Source organism: Gracilinanus agilis, chromosome 4 (genome assembly GCF_016433145.1).
Source record: "Gracilinanus agilis isolate LMUSP501 chromosome 4, AgileGrace, whole genome shotgun sequence".
NCBI lineage: Eukaryota > Metazoa > Chordata > Mammalia > Didelphimorphia > Didelphidae > Gracilinanus > Gracilinanus agilis.
In genome coordinates this window covers 117,100,060-117,119,908 of record NC_058133.1, presented here as the reverse complement: position 1 = coordinate 117,119,908, position 19,849 = coordinate 117,100,060, and the positions used below count along the sequence as shown (strand labels likewise).

General features: G+C 38.9%; 1 protein-coding gene across 1 annotated transcript in view; it reads left to right on the top strand.

Annotated features, from left to right (window-relative positions):
• The first annotated feature begins 3,398 nt into the window (after positions 1–3,398).
• KCNH1 (potassium voltage-gated channel subfamily H member 1) overlaps positions 3,399–19,849 on the top strand; it is a 613,189-nt gene continuing 596,738 nt past the window's right edge. Inside the window, exon 1 of the mRNA XM_044673205.1 lies at positions 3,399–3,477. Coding sequence (XP_044529140.1) covers positions 3,399–3,477 — 79 coding nt within the window. The remainder of the gene's footprint in view (positions 3,478–19,849) is intronic.

The window sequence follows — 19,849 nt, the reverse complement described above, 5'->3', positions numbered from 1 at the left end:
TCTCTCTCTCTCTCTCTCTCTCTCTCTCTCTCTCTCTCTCTCTCTCTCTCTCTATCTGTCTATATCTGTTTCTGACGCTGTATGTGTCTCTTTGTCTCATAATCTAGCTTTTTCTGTCTCTGTCTGTCTCTTTCTCTGGATCATGTCACTTGGATCTCAGGCAAACTCTGACTTCCAGTGAAGAATTTATCTTTCTCTCTTCCTCTCAGCAGCTGTGGTGACTAAAGCAATATTGAAGTCAGTGGGTATACCTGCCTGAATGAGTATGGTACTGGATTTCAAATCTCTTTGACTAATTTTCTTTGTTTCTTTCCCTGAGCCTAAATGATCAAACAGTAATATTAAGAGATGTTTCCAATTTTGGTTTCCTTGTAAGCTTATCTTGTATATTTAAGAGGTCTGGAGTCATTGAGAAGCATGAGAGCCGGATGACCATCAACAGGAATGTAACTCATACATAACTAGCCAGAAGATATGGACATTGAACATATTCCTCAGATGATATGGCTACAAGGTGAACGCAAAATATGTTTCATGTTTTAAGTATTAATCTCCAACAAGAATATGGATATGCACACATATATAATTGTTTTTCATTCATTTTCTTTAAAAAAAAACCTCTTACTTTCTGTCCTAATAACAATTCTAAGACAGTAAGGTGGCAAGGGCTAGCCAAAAGGGATTAAGTGACTTGCCCTGTGTCACACGGGTAGGAAGTGTCTGAGTCTAGATTTGAACCCAGCTCCTCCCTATACCAGGTCTGACCCTCTATCCACTGTGCTACATAGCTGCCCCTTGTCCTTCATTTTGGAAGAGGACCAGTGACATCTTGACTTGCAAGTAGATTGGATTTAAATGAGGCAGAGTTGAACAAAATCATTAGCCTTATTCTCTATTGCAGGGTCATCAAAATCCAACAGCAAGACAAAAGTCAGGACTATTGGCAGTGGACCCAGATACAATGGATAACCTTGGCGTCTTTGATGTCTCACCAAACTTTAAGTATCCCACAATGCCTGCTTCAGTGGTCTTCTTGGTCATTGGAACGGATTGTTTCCATTTTCCCACTTCTACAGAGGAAGTCTTCACATACTTGGGATAGACATCCTCTAACTCACCATTTGAAGTCCATTGGCTACCCTCAACCTGGTTTGTAATATAGAGGATGGCAGGATGGAATCCCTGCAAAATACAGGGTCAGCCTCACCTGGAATTCCAGGGGGCACCCTCTGGAGAACTTTGGGTGAGGGGACAGTTGAGAAGGGTTTGTCAGTTGCTTCTGGGGGTTAATGTGGGCAGATCTCACTGCTTACTGTTCCTGACTTGGGGGTTTACCTGAGAGGGCCACTGTGGCTAAGCCATAGTGGTTTCTACTCAGGAATTAGCCTGCTTAGTAGGGTTAGTCCTTACCAACATCAATACAACAATTATTTAGTGATATAGAGATTAGAAATATTCACTATTAACAAGAGAACCAGGAGTGTCAAATCCCCTCCCTTCTCACTGAAGCCTGTCGGTCTGTGTCTGTGTCTTGGAGGTTTTTGGCCCTGGCATAATTATCTGCTATTACTCTAATGTAGAAGATGGCAGGATGGAATCCCTGCAAAATACAGGGTCAGCCTCACCCAGATTCTGGGATTCCATCCTGCCATCCTCTACATTACAGGTTTAGCCCATCTACTGAGATGGTTTTACTGGGGTGTGGTGGCTGCATATGCTATAGCTTCTTGGAGTCACAGTTGAGGGTTGGGTGAAAGGCAAACACCAAAGGTGGCTGAAGTGGGCTCAGTAAAGCTCTTACACCAAAAATGCTAATGGTCCCTGAACACTTTGTACACTATATGGAGAGATAGAGAGATAAAGGAGAGAGAGAGAGAGACAGAGAGAGAGAGAGACAGAAACAGAGAGAGAGAGAGAGTTTTCACCATAGAATACTTTAGGAATTTTTCAATGTGTGCTTATGATTCTTTTCTGTTTTAAGCATTCTTCTTTGGTGGAGGAAAAAAAATGCTATCCTATGCCTGATCTAGTTTGTACATTGAGAGAGCCTTTCTAGGAGGGACTCTGTTAATTCCTTTTTGGGAGCTCCAGACATGAAATAAACCTAAGCTCTGTTTACAGAGGTGTCTTCAAGTATTCCAAAATCTGTCACAGGAAAGAAGCCTGCATTATATGGAATCTGTAGTCTTTTGCTAATATCTCCACGGACATGTAGAACATAGGAATGGGCAATGGGTAATATTGCTACACTTGGTTAACAGGGATTTTCTGGGAATAACTCCATGTGGGGGCATAATAAGACAAAGTGAGGAACAAAAGTCTGAAGTCTCTGAGGGGTCAAGTTTCCTGAGGATTGAGCCTATGTGACCCCGTCAAGTTATGTATTCTCTCTGTTTCAGTTTCCACATCTGTAAAATAGGGATAGTAAAAACACTTACCTTCCTGGGTCGGTGTGAGGATGAAAAAAGACAACATATGTAAAGGGCTTTGCAAACCTTAAAATGCTCTATACATGTTAGCTATCCCTGTCCCGCCCTCCCCAAGGCTCATCTTCAAATATCTTTTCTAAGTCACTTAATCCCGATGGGCCTCAATTTTCTCATCTGTCCAGGACTAGATAGCTTCTTCACGTTCCTAGTAGTTCTTATTCTGAGATACTTAAACCTCTATATCTTTTCCTAAACTAACTTATATTTAAGGTTTATATATGTTATCTTATAATATGGATGCCCTATTTGGGGCTCGGAACATCATTTTGAGGAAAGCACCATAAGTATTTTTATTCCCGTTTTTACAGTTGTGGAAACTGAGGTTCAGTCCAGGTTACACAACTAGAAAGTGGTAGGGACAACCCCTTTCACTCCATCAAAGCATCACGATAGCTTTTCTTTACGTGGCCCTTCTCAGCTGTGTCCAGAGGATGGCGCTCCTGCTCCAGCATTTCTATTCTCTCCCCTATTTCCCCTACACCGCCCCCCACCCATCTGCTACTGCTGCCGCTGGGGCAGCAGCAGCAACCTCTGCTTAGCCACCCCGCTCAGCGACTCCATCTCTTGGGCACCTGGGGTGAGGCGGGGGCTGCTGCGTCCGCCAGGGGCCGCTGCAGGCCAAGGCGAAACTCCCTCCCCTCCCTCCATCCCCCCCACCCTGGAGGCGGCTGCAGCAAGCAGGAGCTGGGAGCGAGTGCATTGCGAGGCGGGCTGGAGGGAGGGAGGCGTGAAGAGAGCGAGGGTGGCTGCTGGAGGGAGCCTCCGCCTCCGCTGCACCAGCCCGCTCGGGTCCCAGCGGAGACCATGGGGAGCTCCGAGCGGGGATCGCGCGCTGCTCCCGTGCCCAGCCTCCTGCAGCCGTGAAAAGCCGAGTCGGGACTCCCCCCCAACCCTAGAGCTGCAGGGAGGATGACTATGGCTGGGGGCAGGAGGGGGCTTGTTGCCCCCCAGAACACGTTTCTGGAGAATATTGTCCGGAGGTCCAATGGTAAGAGATGTCTTTGAAACGATTCTGTCGCTTTGTAGATGAATTGATGTATGGCAAACGCCCCTGGCCGTCCCGCGTCCCCCTCTCCTGTGGACGCAGCCCAGCCCCCCCGAGCTTTGGTCTCCGCACGGAGCCGGTGCAACAGAGAGGGCGGCGAGGATGTTGGCTGCCTCCCGGAGCGAGCCCCAGGGCTGACAAGGGGAGAGGGGCCAGGGAGGGCAGGGAGATGGTGGTGATGGTGACGGGTCTTGAGGAGAGGCTGCACACCGTGGAGAGTTCTTCCCGGGGGCACCTTTTGGGGGTCTCCGCTTTCCGCAGGGTGACAACAAAGTAGTCTGGAAAAGTGTCAGGGTGCCCGACGGGGCGCTAGGGGGATGCACTGACTCCTTAGGTTCGCTGCCTCCGTTTGTCCGCGGACTTCCAGTTCTGTGCCAGGGTACCTTCAGGTCCTCTTCGTTCTCTCGCTGCAGACCCTCACTCAATCCGTACCCTAAGCGGCTCACCCTTTTGTTGGGGATGGGGGCAGCCGGAGGACTGGGGAGAGCCTTTGGACTGTCAGCTCCTCACCAGCTTGGTCAGTCTTGTAAAGGAGTCCACTGGGCAGGAGGTTCATCTTTTCTCTCCATCAGGGCTCACAGGCATCGGGAAAGGGGAAGATCCAGATGTGGCCTCGGCCGGCGGATGCCTCCTTCCAGTGCCGCGTGAAGTGTCAGGATCAGGTGGCAGATGGGGTTTCCTTGGGTTTTCCAGAGCACAGGTGCAGAGCTGGTTAAGCAGTTACAGGTGCAGCCGTGCAGTCCTTTGTAGCATCTTCTTCGGCCCAAACCCACGACAACGGCGATGTGCCACACTTGTGCTGCAAAATCCAGGACCCTACTTCCCCATAAACTAATGAAATGCCCACAAAATCTCTCCGTAGCTCTCAGCTCCACTGTAACTGGTTAGCTAAGAGAGCAGGGGCATTTGCAGACGGAAGTCCACCCTAGGACCTGCTTCAATGTAAATACCTTACAGAAAGTTCTCTCCAGTAGAGAGTAGCTTTTTCAAACACCTTTGAGGCCAACTGAAGAGACCGGAGGCAGAGCCTTTCAAGAGGAAATAGAACTAGGCGCAGGTGGTAGGTATAGAGCAAATGCATTCATCAAATTGCTAAAATTAGCTGAAAGGGAAAGAAGCCTCTAAGTGCACTTTGTGGGCTCCTTAAGCCCCCATCTCTGAAGAGGAAAGGAAAAAAACACAACATTTTCAGTTTATCTGAGAAACTGAGTAGCTAAAATTCAGGAAATGAGGTTTTAAAATTTGTAAACATGAAGCTTTTGGAGATTTAACCAGCTGGGATATAAAAGTGAGCTCCTCCAGGAAGATTAAGGCAGAAATTTCAAAGAGAATTTTTTCCCCCTTTGGGGGTACAGTTCTACACTGATTTGCTTACCTACTGTTTTCTCTAATAAACACATTCTAAATTTGTCCCAATTTAGTGATAAATTAAGTCAACCGAATCTGTAAATAGGAATCCGTTAACTTGTATTATTTAAATACTTTTCTAGAAATCTTGAGCTGTTAAGGGGAAAGCCCCTTAACAATGCAGTTCTTGTGGGGGGGTAGTTCTTCTTTTCCATCCAGTAACCTTGCCACTTCATGGATTTCTTTTTCAATTAAACCAGGTGGTCTGTGAGGCAAGGTCAAAATGATTATCAGGTTATCAAAGGTTCTGGCAATTAATAAATGAGTGGCAGTAATGGACTTATACCACCAAAGAGTTGGATTTGTTCTCTGAACACTTGGAATTAGGCTTGGATTTAAAATCCAAGCATTTTACCAAGGCTAGTGGTATTATTTATATATTACATTATATTAGTAATAATATTTTTGTTGTTGATGTTGGCTGGCCAGAGGAGAATGAACCTATCATAGTACAGATTTTGAGGTTCTTTCCTTGTCTGAGAATCTTAGTATGAGGGAATTGTCATGCTTCTTAAGAGGCAATTTATCTAAACTGAGGACAGAAATGGCCATCAATTAGTAGGAGAGGGCAGAGTTTGTGATGTACTCATATAATGTATAGGTATTTGATGATGTAAGTAAAGGGGCCTTAGATGCCAGTCCTGCCCCTGGTTCCCACAGGTGAGGAGAGAGAAGACTTCCTTCCTGTTCATCAGATCCCAGAGAAACTACAAGCCCTGACAATCATGAGCCTTTTGTAAACATCCATGGACTGCTAATGGAATAAGCATGTGTGAACATTTTTAGCAGTGACATTTTAAATTAAGCACCAATGACAACAGCTTGCCTTGAGGTTTTTTTTTTTAAAGTACTTCTTGTAACAGCTGAACTATTTGCCTCTTTCTCCACTGAATACGAAATGATCAATGTTTAGATGGCAAAGGTAATATGACTTTGTGGAATGGTCTAGGGTTTAAAATTTTCTAAATATTCTGAGTTTAACACCACAAATTTATTATTTCTATTTTCATATATCCTACTTTCTAACTGAAAATGTGTATGTGTATTGGTGTTTAAAAAATGAATTACTAGGAACAGCTAGGTGGCTCAGTGGATTGAGAGCCAGGCCTAGAGATTGGAGGTCCTGGGTTCCAATCTGTCTTCAGACACTTCCTAGCTGTATGACCCTGGACAAGTCACTTAACCCTCATTGCCTAGCTCTTACCACTCTTCTGCCTTGGAACCAATACACAGTATTTATTCTAAGATAGAAGTTAAGGTTTTTTTTAATGGGTTATTGAACAAAGGCAGTAATATGAACTTTGTTTCTATGATTATTTGGTGATTGCTAAGCATTTCAATAATATATTCAATTTTTAAACATCATAATTATGTTACATGTCTCCTAACATTTTGTTAAATACTTCTTGCAAGGGTGTTGGGAGAATCCTGCTTATATTGCTGTCCCTGTTTAAAAAAAAGAGGAATATGAATGTTAAATGACATGTGAATGAATGCCCCTGGCTCAGCAGGCAATGATTGAACTAGGATTAGAGCTTCTTCTCATCACTGGCTTTTCACACCCTACTAATTCAACTCACTGAAGCACCTGCATTACTGGAATTACATGTTAATGCTCAATATGCTAGAGTTTGTTCTGGATGCTTTCTAATTCCCTTTCACTTCCTTTATGTACTCAGAATTTTCCTAAAATCAGGGGGGGGAAACCCAAGTTGGAATAAAGAAGAGGGAGGGGTTCAGGCGTTTATTAAGTGCCCACTATGTTTCATTTGATCCTCACAATAATAATAGGTGCTATCACCATCCCCATTTTACAGTTGAGCAAACTGAGATAAACAGAAATTAAGCGATTTGCCCAGGCCCACACAGCTAATAAGTGTCTGAGGCAGGACTGGAACTCAGGTCTTTCTGACCCACTTTTTGACCTAGAGGTGGTGGGTAGAATTATTGTTAATTTCTATAATTTAGACACTGGTTTTTAAAAAATCTATGTTGATATCAGTTTAATTTCTAGGAGGTAGAGGAAGAGAAAGGAGTTACATTTTTTTTAAAGGGGGCCGAATAGGGAAATGGGAGAAGTGGTCATTAGGTTGTAGCAGTTTCTTCAATAGTCATATAATCATAGAATATTTGAACTAGAAAGAACCTTAGAGATGATCTAGTTCAAACTCTTTATTTTATAGAAGAGGAAGCTGAGGCCAAGAGAAAGGGAAATAACTTGCCCACGGTAACACATCCGGTTTGAGGCAGAGCTACAAATGGAGACTAGGACCTGCTTACTCAAACCAGTACTCTTTCCAGTTTGCCTTAGCTTCCCTTGTCACATCATTGTTTGTTCACAAGTACCATAATTTCCCTGTGGAATATAATAAAGTATTTTAACAACAGCCTTTTTGGCCAACAGCCACCTCATTGCATCCACACAGGATAATAGGGCAGAGGAGAAACTAGTAATAACAAAAGGAAGGGCAGTATTTTACCTTTGTCTCAGTGGTTCAGACCCAAGTGATACTGTCTAGTACAGAACAAGATGCAGTGGTTATTTGAAGCATTAATAGGATCAATTTCCCTGAAAACAATCCCGGCAATATTGGAAACATCCTCAGTCCCAAATGAAGGGGAGATTTGGCAGTTGCTTGATTTATTTGAACATTGCATACAGCCAACTGGAGTAATTCATTTCTCAGAGTGGATGGATTTGTGTTGGCCCAGGTACCCAGTCAGTCGGATGATCATAAACATCCCTCTGACTTGGCACCACGTAGACCATGCTCCTCTCCTTAGTTTGGTACTTTGTTGGAAACAGACATCTTCCTTCTTCTTAAGGTAGCCTAATACTACAGCTTGTATTCTCAGAGAAGCAAGATGGGAGGTCTGCTTGATTAAGAAAGGCAGGCAGGGCAGGAGCAAGTCTTCATACATGCTGGGCAGGGTATGAAGGTGCCCGATGCGGTCCCTGACATACAATGGGAACTTCATAAATGCTTGAGTAATTGAATTAAAAATGGCACTCCTTATATGCTGCTATATAATTGCAGTTTTCAGCTCATGTTAAAGATGAAGCTGGAAGGGACCTCAGAAATAATTGAATCCAACTTTACTGTTTTATAGATGAAGAAACTGAGGTCCAGTGAAGTGAAGTGAAAGGCCTTTCCTAAAGTCATATCGAGAGTAAGCAGAAAATCTAGGATTCAAATCTATGTCCAAATCCATTGATCTTTCCTCTATACCGTGGAACTTGACTTTTGAAAAATATATGCCTTTAATCTGCAGAAAGAATTTTCTGTCTGCTTCAAAATATTGTGTTTATAGAGTCCTATTAAAAATCCATCATTTGACCATCTTCTGCTGTCTATTTCTTAAACCTTAGTCGACTGTTTTCCTTGCGTATCCTCAGTCCTGGGGGATGCTGGCATGTCTGTGTACCAGGGAAATACACAAATGATTTGAAAAAAAACCCACCAACTATCTAAGACATACGTTTAAGCACTGTAGAGCAAACACCTAACAATTGGATATGCCATAGTAACAATCCATACTGATTAGCAGGATGAAATGAAGCAAATGCTGGTACATATTTGTGAACATATATAAATTACAGATTGCCTAATCAGCTGTGTTGTTGTAGAATCTGAAGCTGGTTCAGGTTGTTGGCACAATGAGTTAGCAAACAGGAGGAGAGCCACGGGAAATGTTTTGTGTGTTCATAGATGTGTTGAGTCATGGGAATATTTATAAAACAACAAAAAAAAATCCTTGCTAAAATCCTTTATGTCCCATTGAAAAGGGAGAGTAACAAAAAACCTGGATTATCCCTAGGTCAACATAGCTGGTTGACTTTTTTTTGTTTTTGCTTTGTATTGTAAAATAATCTCTAAACTCATGGGTTGAAATGAACCTCAGCCAAGACTTAAGTTCCTAATGGAAGATGGGAGAATCTCCCTATATTGAGGCATGATTGAGTCATGATAGCTATTAGTCTATGGAATGAGAAGATGAGTTCTTAGAAGCATCCTGTGTTTTAGTAGGGGATAGGAAATAGAGTTTAGGATGGTTTGAATTAACTGATTAGTGCTAATAAAATAAAACATTTGAATTTAATTGACTGGACTTGAAGTTATGAGACCTGATTTCAAATAATAGATTCTAGACTTATTAGCCTTGTGACCTAGGAGCAAGGTTCAATTTCACCATCTCTTTAATGGGTATGATAACACCTCCTCTGATAACTCAGGAGTTATAAGAAGACCACTTTGTAAACTTTACATTGGATGAGTTATCATAAGTATTTAGCATTGGAAGATTTTGTAGAGAACATCTAGCCCAATCTCCTCACTTTTAGCTGAGAAAACTGAGGGTCAGAGGTCACATTGGTATTTAAAATCATGATTTGAACCCAAGTTCTTTGACTCCAAATTCCTTTTTTCCATGGAGCCACTCTGCTACCTGACAACAATTTGGCATTTCTCAGTGTGTAGCTACTTTTTATGCTTCTCATGTATTCATCAGTAGTCACAGAAGGCATGGCAAGATAAGAATATTATTGAGGCAGCTGGGTCATGTAGCAATTAGAGTGCTGGGCTTGGAGTCAGGGACAAAAATCTGCTTTTGGATACCAGGTTTTGTGACCCTGGGCAAGTTACTCAACTTCTCTTTGCCCCAGTTTCATTAACTATAAAAAACAATAGTAACAGCAACTACCTCTCAGGGTTGTTGTGAGGATCAAATGAGCTAATATTTATAAAACGCTTAGAGTAATGCCCAGCACAAAGTTAGTGCTTAATAATTGCTTGTTTCCTTGTTTCCTGCTCTTCCTTCATCTAAATTAGCCCTCTTGCCTTCATAAAGGACTGTACCTGAACTGTTAAAGAATAGCTTCTTTTAAACAACTCCAGGAACACCAATTTTAGTAATAACTTGCAATTGGATCAACCTTATTATAAAGCTGTTATATATAAGACACTTTGTAGGATCCAGGGGTTCAAAAAATGAAAAAAACCACAGTCCCTTCCTTTAAGGAACGTACAGTCTAATGCTATGAAAGGGAGAACAGAACATGTATATTTCCTTGCTGCCTTGACTCTCAGGAAAATTCTTTCTTAGATCTTTCAAAGTCTTGACTTCATTAATCAAGCCTACTTCTCCTGGTTCTTAGGGCAGTTTGAACCCCTGAAAGACAGTTTTGATTCTTTTTTTTCTAGAATTACTTTTAGATCTAGAAGCATTAATTCTTCATTCCTTTTTTTTTTTTTTTGCCAGATCTGTTCAATTCCTGCCTCTTTCTACAAAGATGTATGACTCTAGGGTTGAGACCCTGTGAAGTTTCTTCCAACCACTGTCTTCCATCCAATCTTAGATTTAGTCCTATAGCTTCATATAATAAAGATGTGTCATTTTTATGCATTCATTTAAAGCTTACTTTCAAAAGCCACCAGACATTTTATTTTTACCATAAAATCTTTTAAAGGAGAAATTGACTCAAGGAAAAAATAATTGGATGGAAAAAACATCAACCACCCTAACCCTATTAAAAAGTTAGTATATGACATTTCCAGCATCACTTAATTGTGGCAGGTTTTCAATAAACTTTCACAAATATATTCTCATTTAATTTGATATTGATTGTGAAATGCATTCATCTTTATCATTTGTAAGTCTAAAATTCAAAGAGTCATTCCGAGAAACCATAGGAAAAAAGGTGGAAAAATATAGAGTGCCTGGAGGGAAACATGGAAGAAACAAATCTAGAAATGCGAGGTAGTGGGCTCTGATGTCAGATGGAGAAGTTTAAATTTTTCTAGTTAGACAATAGGAAGTCACTAACAGGTTTTGAGAAGAGGAAAATGATAGAATTTTTTGGCAAGGATCAGTTGGAAAGAGTGGTCAAGAGAAAGGATATAGGAAGATCCATTGGGATACTACTGTAATAACCCAGTCAGGTGGGAATGGAATCTAGATGAGGATGGTAGCAGTAAGAATTTAGAGAAAGGTACAGAGCTGAGAATTTGCAGAGGTAAAATATTCAGGGCTTGGATGTGGGAGGCAGGGGTGAGGGAGAGACTGAAGATGACACCAAGTCTTTTAACAGTCATTGAAATGTTCCATTTCATTCTTGAAGTTGAAAATGTCCCCTTCCTCGCCCTGTAATTTACTGACTTAATAAAAAATGCATTCAATCTGATATTAAGACCAGGCACAAAGCAAGGAGTTATTGATTCCTTTGGGACTATAACTTGTTTTATGAAAATATTTGACTCTTGATATTTGAAGCTCTAATATCTCTTACCCTGGGAGTTTTATTGTTGGGGAAAAAAAAACCAATATCCCATTTTATGGTGACTTTGGTAGATTGATAACATTTAAAAATGCTTAACTTTTGTGGACTGCCAACTTAAATGCCCCTGGATGAAGGCATAATGTATTTTTGATTCCATTTCTGTTTTAGCAAGGCTGCCCCACCCTTTCTCCCCTCTATGCTTCACTCCTTTCTTTCCCTTCTCTTCACTCTATTTCTTTTTTCCCTTATCATGGACATTTTCTTCTATACTGAAGGATTACTGAAGGATATAGGATGTTACTTCCTTATTCTTTCATATATATTTCTTTCTTTCATCCTTATCATTTCTCTTAGTGAAACTCTCTTCTATTTTGTACCAATTTCTATTCCCTTACCAAAACAAAACAAAATAAAACCCAAAGTGTTTACCTGAAAATTAGCAAAAGGATTCTTCCTCCTTCTCTTTGTCTAAGCTCCTTTTATGTATTTAATTTAATATCCTATGAAACCAATATCTTTAGCCATCTATAACATTATAAATAGAAAGTGCTTTTGTCACATCACTCAGAGAGATGTGTGTCCTATTCAGGTGATGGTATCCAGGTAGTGGGAGTTTATTGTGAAATATTTACTGTAGCCCAGTAAAATAACAAATTTTGCTAAGGACTGACGCATTTTGTGTGAACCGTCTACTCAAAGTAGCTTTTATATGTGTAATTACTCAAACTGAGTCACTCTCCCAAGTTATTGCTTTGGTTTCTCCTTTGTTATTTGGGGGTAATTATGATGAAATGCAATTTTCTAATAATTCCTTTTTAGAATATCTATGTATTAAGCTTTATGTGCAAATAGCAGGCTTAGGATGCTGTCTGACATAGTTGTACCATGGTTGTATCATGCTCCATTAGCTGAAGAATCTTTAAAAGCTCAATTCTTTCCTTTAAATCTATGAAGGTTCAGTGTTCTCTGAACCTGTGAATATTCTTTGTGGGTGGAAAAAGTCACTTTTAGGAAGGCTTACATTTAGTTTCTTCTAATCTTGCAGTCCACAGACCCTCAATGGATAAAAGTTTGTTGGAGGGGTTAATGGGAATCTGACTGACTTAATTCAGAGATCAGCAGGCACATTGAAGGCTTGAGAGAAGAAGACTAGCATGCCAACTCATTTCACTAAATAATATATCTTGTTTTCTTTACATGTGATTTCGTGACCATTCAGATTTTGCTCAAAGACATCTAGTAAGGGGTGACACATTATCTCCTCAGGCAGCTTCTTTTACTATTAGAAAGCTTTAATTGTTAGCAAGGTTTTCCTTATAGCAAATCTGAATTTGAGGTTTTGTAACTTCTCTTCATTGTTCCCGATTAAGACTACTGGGGCAAAACAGAACAAATTTAGTCCCTCTTCTGGGACATAATTTTTCAGATACCTGAAGCCAGCTAACACGGCCCCCTTAAATTTTCTCTTCTTAAAGAGAAACATGTCCAGTTCCCTCAAGTGAACCTCTTATAGTTGGAATCCCAAGACCTTTGTAATGCTGATTGTCCTTCTCTGGATACCTGCTGGCTTATTAGTGTCCTTCATAGAATGTGGAGGTCAGAGGTGAATGTAGTACTCCAGATATATTCAGACTAGGGTTGAGAACCTCCAAGATCCTAAACTATCTTAAATACAACTCAAGATTCCATTAGTTTTTTAGTTGCCATATCATATGTTGAGACATATGGAGTTTTATAGTTCACCAAAACCCTCATATCTTTTCCAGACAAACTATATTCTAAATGTCTCCCCTAAATTGTCCTCTAAGTTTCCTATGTCAGCTTAGAAGAGATAGAATGTATATAGGGATTATATATATGTATATGTATAAATATACATATATATATGTATATACAGGGCAACTCATGGCCCTAGTATTGTATTTCAGGTAAAATTCTCCTCTATCTATCACTGTTGATGTCATCTACTGGTCTGGTAATGTGTTACATCAGTTTGCTTTTTCCACTGGGTTTTGAAAACTGCCTTATCTGCCAAACTATGAGCTGCTGGTGTCCTTTATCTACTAGGCTATTTTCTTTCCTGTGTTGGCATTTTCTGATCTTCTGCTGAGGTGCTTTGGTCTGCAGATTCTTTGCCAATCTGCTGCTATCTTCTGATTCTCTACTGAATTAAAGTTGCCATATGGCCCTTTTCCAAGAGGAAAGCGAACACTTTTTGGGAAGTGACCAGAATCTGGTTGGTAATGATGAGGATAGAGAAAGTAAATATGTGTGAAGGGACTGTTTAGCCTATAATAGCAGGGTTATTCTAGCACTTTTGTGAGTCAGACGAATAGCTAAAATCAGCTATCCAACAAATTCCCTTAGGTCATGTCTGCTTTTTTGAACTGTTTTTCTTTTACCTCAATGACCACAACTCTAGGCATGGTTATTGTTCACATCAGGTTACAAAAGTTTCTTTCAACCACTGTTATGCCCCTGGCCACTAGAGCCAGAATCATACAAATTAATCTGGTGCTTTACTAAGCAACACTAGAGGGGCAGGCCAGACCTAGCAACTTTCATCCTGTATACCAGATGGCACAAATGTCAGTGCTTTCTATATAATATATTCTCAAATTTTGATATTAATCAAAATCTATAGTCTTATTGGCTTATAGTTTGCAAGCTCTACTCTCTGCCCTTATTTTTAAAGAATTGGGGCAAAAATTGTCCCCTAGTTCTGTAACATTTTTTCACATTCTCCACCATCTTTCCAAGATTACTGTGACAGTGGCTCAGCAATCATATCTACTTTCTTTCGGTAATCTGGGATGTTTATTGCCTGGGCTGGTGAATTAAGGTTATGAAGGTTGCTGGGTATTGTCTGAATATCCAGGTACTGATCTTGGTTTTCAGATCCCAATTAATAAAAATTTTTGGAGCAGGGTTCTGTCCTCTCTTTTCACAAAGATTGTTCTCACAGGCAGAGAAATCAGAGGTAAAATATGAGTTTAGTAATTTGGTCTTCTCTCCATCATCCATTATAATTTTTCTATCCCGAGTGTTCATCCTCTTCTTTCTTTGACCATTTCTCCCGCTACCTGAATACATCTTAAACATCTTTTTTTTATTGTTGTTGTTATAATTCTTCATAAGCTTCAGATAATGTTGAACATAGCACTCCAGACACTCTTTTTAGAGAAGCATGCCATACTTTTTATTCATCTTTCCTGCAAGTCCTTGCCTTCGTTTCTATGTAACTTTAAAATCGAAGCTGGTTAATGAGTCTTTATGCACACATTTCAGTCTTTTTGACAACTCCCTCCCCCCTATCATTACAGTTGTTTCTGTTTGTATCTTAGAATTTTATTCCTCAATTTTTTTCTCTCTTTTTTTAAAATTTTAAACCCTTAACTTCTGTGTATTGACTTATAGGTGGAAGAGTGGTAAGGGTAGGCAATGGGGGTCAAGTGACTTATCCGGGATCACACAGAATTTTTCTCTCTTTAACATATAAGGCCTTAGAAAACTAGCTATTGTTTTTTTGAACCACTGAAATATGATCTCTCAAAACTGAGTGTTCATCTCAGACTATACTTGCTTTTCCTCTCCTTGATCCCAAATTCTAAGATAAAGAGGTCACTTCTCTCAATATTCTTATCATCTCTATTCAATAACCAGTTACTTCTTGTTAGTCAGGATTAGGAGTAAAATAACAATGCCCCTAATTTTTCTGCCTTTTGAATGATTTAGCCGTCATTAAGGCAAACCAAGAAATTATTAGCTGCTCTGCTTTCAGTAGAGAATAGAGCCTGAGCAGATGACTAGATGACATATGATTGCTATGTCATGTTTTGGAACCAGGCTTGTGATAAGTTGTACAAACTCCTCATTCATTTCCTTCTTCTCTCTAGGTAGTCCATATATTCCCAGGACAGTATATATAGTTACTCATTCTCCTCTTGTTTCGGGATTTATTTACTCACATGAGAATATCTCCTTGATACAAAGCACTCTTCTAACCCCCCTCTTCTTTATTTGGATTCTTTAAATGAGGCATATCCTGCTAGAGCTGAATTATAGTCATGGGTCTCCATCTCACCAAGTTTCAGGGACACTTAATGATTATGTTTAACTTGCTTCTTTACACAAGGATCTCTAGTTCACTGTAAATGTGACCCATATTTTGTGGATAGACATGAGGCCATGCATTTTATTACCAGTTCATTTCTTGGATTTTGTCTCTTATGATTATCCGGGAATCTCTATTGTTATTCTACCTACATTGTGCTATTGTTTATTTGACTTGATAGATATAAATAGGCATTTTTCTCTCTTCCTCTTCTGTTTTGTTTAAACATCCTTTGATTAGATGTTCAAGTTTCTAGGTATATACATACATATGTGCATGTAAATATGCACACACATAAACACACATACACACATGTATATACATATAAACAAATCAATCCTTAACATGTACATGTTTAACTTTCACTTGAATTTTCACCTGATTTTATTAAAAACCTCATATTCACTTTCACATTGGCAGTTGTGCACATTTTAACACTTACAGGATATACACAAAGAAAAAATTAAAAGTGGACCCATAAATTTATATCTGCAAAAAGGAGGAAAGTATTGATAAAAGTGTTCATAAGATCTGCTCCAGAAAGTGCTAAAGTAAACTCTCAGTCTGTGATGAGGTAATTGAAAAATGGAAAAGCGGCTCTAAGTTTGTGGGTAAATGAGATGGTGGTCACCCTTGTCCTCTCACTGGCATTCCTGTCTAGCCTCCCTGGCTGCCTGTGCCACTGGACTCTTGTGCTTCCTTGCCAGCAGAATAATGGAGCAATCAGGAGCCCACTGAGTCAGGCTAGACACTCACCCCAGGCATGCTCTTTTCATTCAGGAACAGTTCAACCACAGAACTGAAAGGGAGATTAGAGATGGCAGGTGTTCCCCCTTTCCCTTTTTAACCAGGGGGTTCACCTGACATCATTGTCGTTGCCTCTTCCTGTCCACTCTTGCATTGCCTTTCCTCTCCCTTGGAATTTAAGGGTTATTTCTTAGCTATCATGTTAAGAAAAGTGTACATTATTAGAATTAATGTTTCATTCTAAAGATTTGTGTGCAGAAAAGTGTATTTTCAACAATTTCTAGTGAAAGATTATAGTTGGTGGTGGTGGCAGGAACCAAGCCTTATATTTCCTGTAGGTTCAATATATCAACATTTGGGTTTTCTAATTTTGCACCATTTTCTAGAAATGTTATCCCAGCAAAAACTGAGGATCAATTGTATGCATGCCTGCATGCATGCATGTGTGTAGCCCATATAGACACACTTATTTATACATAAACATATGCATATACTTATAAGGCATCCCAAAAGTCCTAGTCCAGTTTACAGCTTTATTGGCTTAAAACTGGATTAGGATTTTCAGAACACATAGTATAGGGTAAATCAGGCTAGTGTAGCCTATTATATATAAATTTAATATGTCTAGTAGATGCATATATGTAAATATACATATACAAAAGAGAGAATATATAAGCAATAATCTAACATGTGTATGTATCATATATTCTATGCATATAATATATGTGATATACATATGTGCATATACACAATTCACAAGATATATATATATATATATATATATATAATATAGTATGCATATATTGGTACACACAATATATACATACACACATATTCGCTCACAAACACCAAGCGAAAGAGGAAAGGAGGCAACATAATAATGTAAGGGATAGAGAGAAGACATTAGAGTTAGGAAGACCTGAAGGTTCAAGTCTCCTGGATTTTTGACCCTAGTCAAGTCCCTTAACTTCTCAGTGCTCAAGGCATTTTTCTTTCTTTAATTTTTTGTGCTATATCTTTTATTTATTTTTCTGCTGCATGTAGAAATACTTTTTGAGTATTATTTTTGACATCTTAAAATTCAGATTTTCTCCTGTAAGTGTTAAAATTAATGGTTTGCTTCTCTTTGAGTTCACACTTCCTCCTTATATCCTCCCTTGCCTGAGGTGGTGAAAGGTCTGATGATATAGGTTATATCCATGGTTTCATGTAATACATACTTCCATATTACTCATGTCATGATAGAAAACATCACATATACAATAGAAATCTCATGAAGGAAATATAGTGGAAGATAGCATCCTTTTATCTGCACTGAAATTCTAACAATTCCTTCTTTGGCTTTGGATAGCATTTTCAACATGAGTCTCTTGTGGTTATCTTGGAGATTTTCTTTGCTGATAATGGTTTAGTCTTTCACAGTTGATCATTGCATATTTCTGTTGCTGTATAGATTGTTCTTCTGATTTTGCTCACTTCATTTTGCATCAGTTCATATAAGTCTTTCCAGGTTTTTTTGAACTCGAATCTTGTTCATTATGGCACAGTAGTATTCCATTGCAATCATATACCATAACTTGTTCATCCATTCTCCAAATTATGGATGAACCTCATTGATTGAAAAACACAGTTCTAACAGGTTATTAGTGTCCCAATTTCCCCACATCTTCTCTGACATTTATCATTTTGCTTTTTTTGTTCACTAGCCAATCTGGTAGTGGTGAGGCAGTATCTCAGAGTTGTTTTAATGTGCATTTCTCTAATCAGTAGAGATTTGGAGTATTTTTTCATGTAACTAAGGAGAGTTTTAACTTTCTCCTCTGAGAACTGCTTTTCTTATCCTTTGGCCATTTTTTCAATTGGAGAATGTTTTGTATTTTTCTAAATTTGACTCAGTTCTCCATATATTTGAGAAATGAGACCTTTGCCAGAAGTATTTGCTGTAAGATTTTTTTCCAAATCTGTTGTTTCCTTTCTGATCTTGGTTGCATTAGTCTTGTTTGTACAAACTTTTTAAAAATTTAATGTAATCAAAATTATCTATTTCATTTTTATAATGCTCTCTATATCTTGTTTGATCATACATTCTTCCCTTATCCATACATTTGACAGGGAAACTTTCCCATGTTTATCTTTCACCTTTTGTTTCTAGATCAGGTATCCATTTTGACTTTATCCTGGTATATGAGAATGTACCAGGATATATAAGAAGATGTTGATCCATGCCTAGTTTCTGCCACACTGCTTTCTAGTTTTCCCAGCAGTTTTCTTTCCCCAAAGGCTTGGATCTTTGAGTTTACTGAACATTAAGTTGCTATGGACATTCATGGCCATGTGTTGATTACCTGCTCTATTCCATTGATCCACTATTCTATTTCTTAATTAGTGCCAGATTATTTTTATGATTACCACTTTAAAGTATAGTTTTGTACCTGGTACTAGGTGTCCTTCCTTTATATTTTTTTCATCAATTCCCTTGATGTTCTTGATCTTTTTTTTCTTTTATGTTAACTTTGTTGTTATTTTTTCTAGACCTGTGAAGTAATTTTAGGGTAGTTGAAACAGTAAATTAATTCAGGTAGGATTATAATTTCACTATGTTGGTTCAGTCTATTCATGAGCAATTGATATGTTCCCAATTGTTTAGGTCTGACTTTATTTACATGAGAGTGTTTTGTAATTGTGTTTACATAGTTGCTAGGTTTATTTTGGTAGGTATTCCCTCAGGTATCTTATGTTGTCTAAAGTTATTTTGAATATAGTTTCCTTTTCTATCTCCTACTGTTGGATTTTGTTGGTGGCAAATAGAAATGCTGATGATTTACTTGGGTTTATTTTGTATCCTGTGACTTCACTGATGTTAATTATTTCTATTAGATTTTTGATTGATTATCTAGAATTCTCTTAAGACACCATCATATTATCTGCAAAGAGTGATATTTTTGTCTCCTCAAATTCTATTCTAATTCCTTCAATTTTGTTCTGTACTCTTATTGCTATAGCAAACATTTCTAGTACAATATTAAATAAGAGTGGTGATAATGGGCATCCTTGCTTTACATCTGATCTTATTGAAACGGGTTTTAGTTTATCCCCATTACAGATAATGCTTGCTGATAATTTTAGATAGATTCCATTTATTACTTTGAGGAAAGTTCTATTTATTCCAGTATTTTCAAATGTTTTTATAAGGACTGGGTGTTATATTTTGTCAAATGCTTTTTCTTTTTCTTTTGAAATAACCATACAGTTTCTTTTGGTTTTGTTATTGATATGGGCAATTATGTTGACAGTTTTTCTAATATCAAACCATTCCTGCATTCCTGGCATAAAACCCACCTGATCAGAGTGTATGATTTTTGCAATGTAATGTAGTCTCCTTGATAGTATCGTATTTAGAATTTTTACATCAATGTTTATTTGTAGAGTTTTCTTTTTCTGCTTTAGCTCTTCCTTGTTTAATTATGTGAGGGGGTTAGGGATGAAGGTAGGAGGATAGGATAGGTGGGAGAAAGGAGAGAGGAAGGTAGATGAAGGGAAAGGAAGGTAGCGGTCCCAGCCCCTGGCAGGAGAAATTGACCAGATCCCTTCAGAGGCTCAAATATTGATCAGAGAGCAACTTTAGGGTTTGAATAGCTAGGTTTTATTTAGATTAGGAAAGGGAAAGTCTAGGGAAAACTAGGAGGTAGGAAGAAAGGGAAAAAGGTGCCAAGAGAGATATCTGCAGGGTTCAGCCTCAGACTGGGGAGAGCAGAGCATTCCAGGGTCTA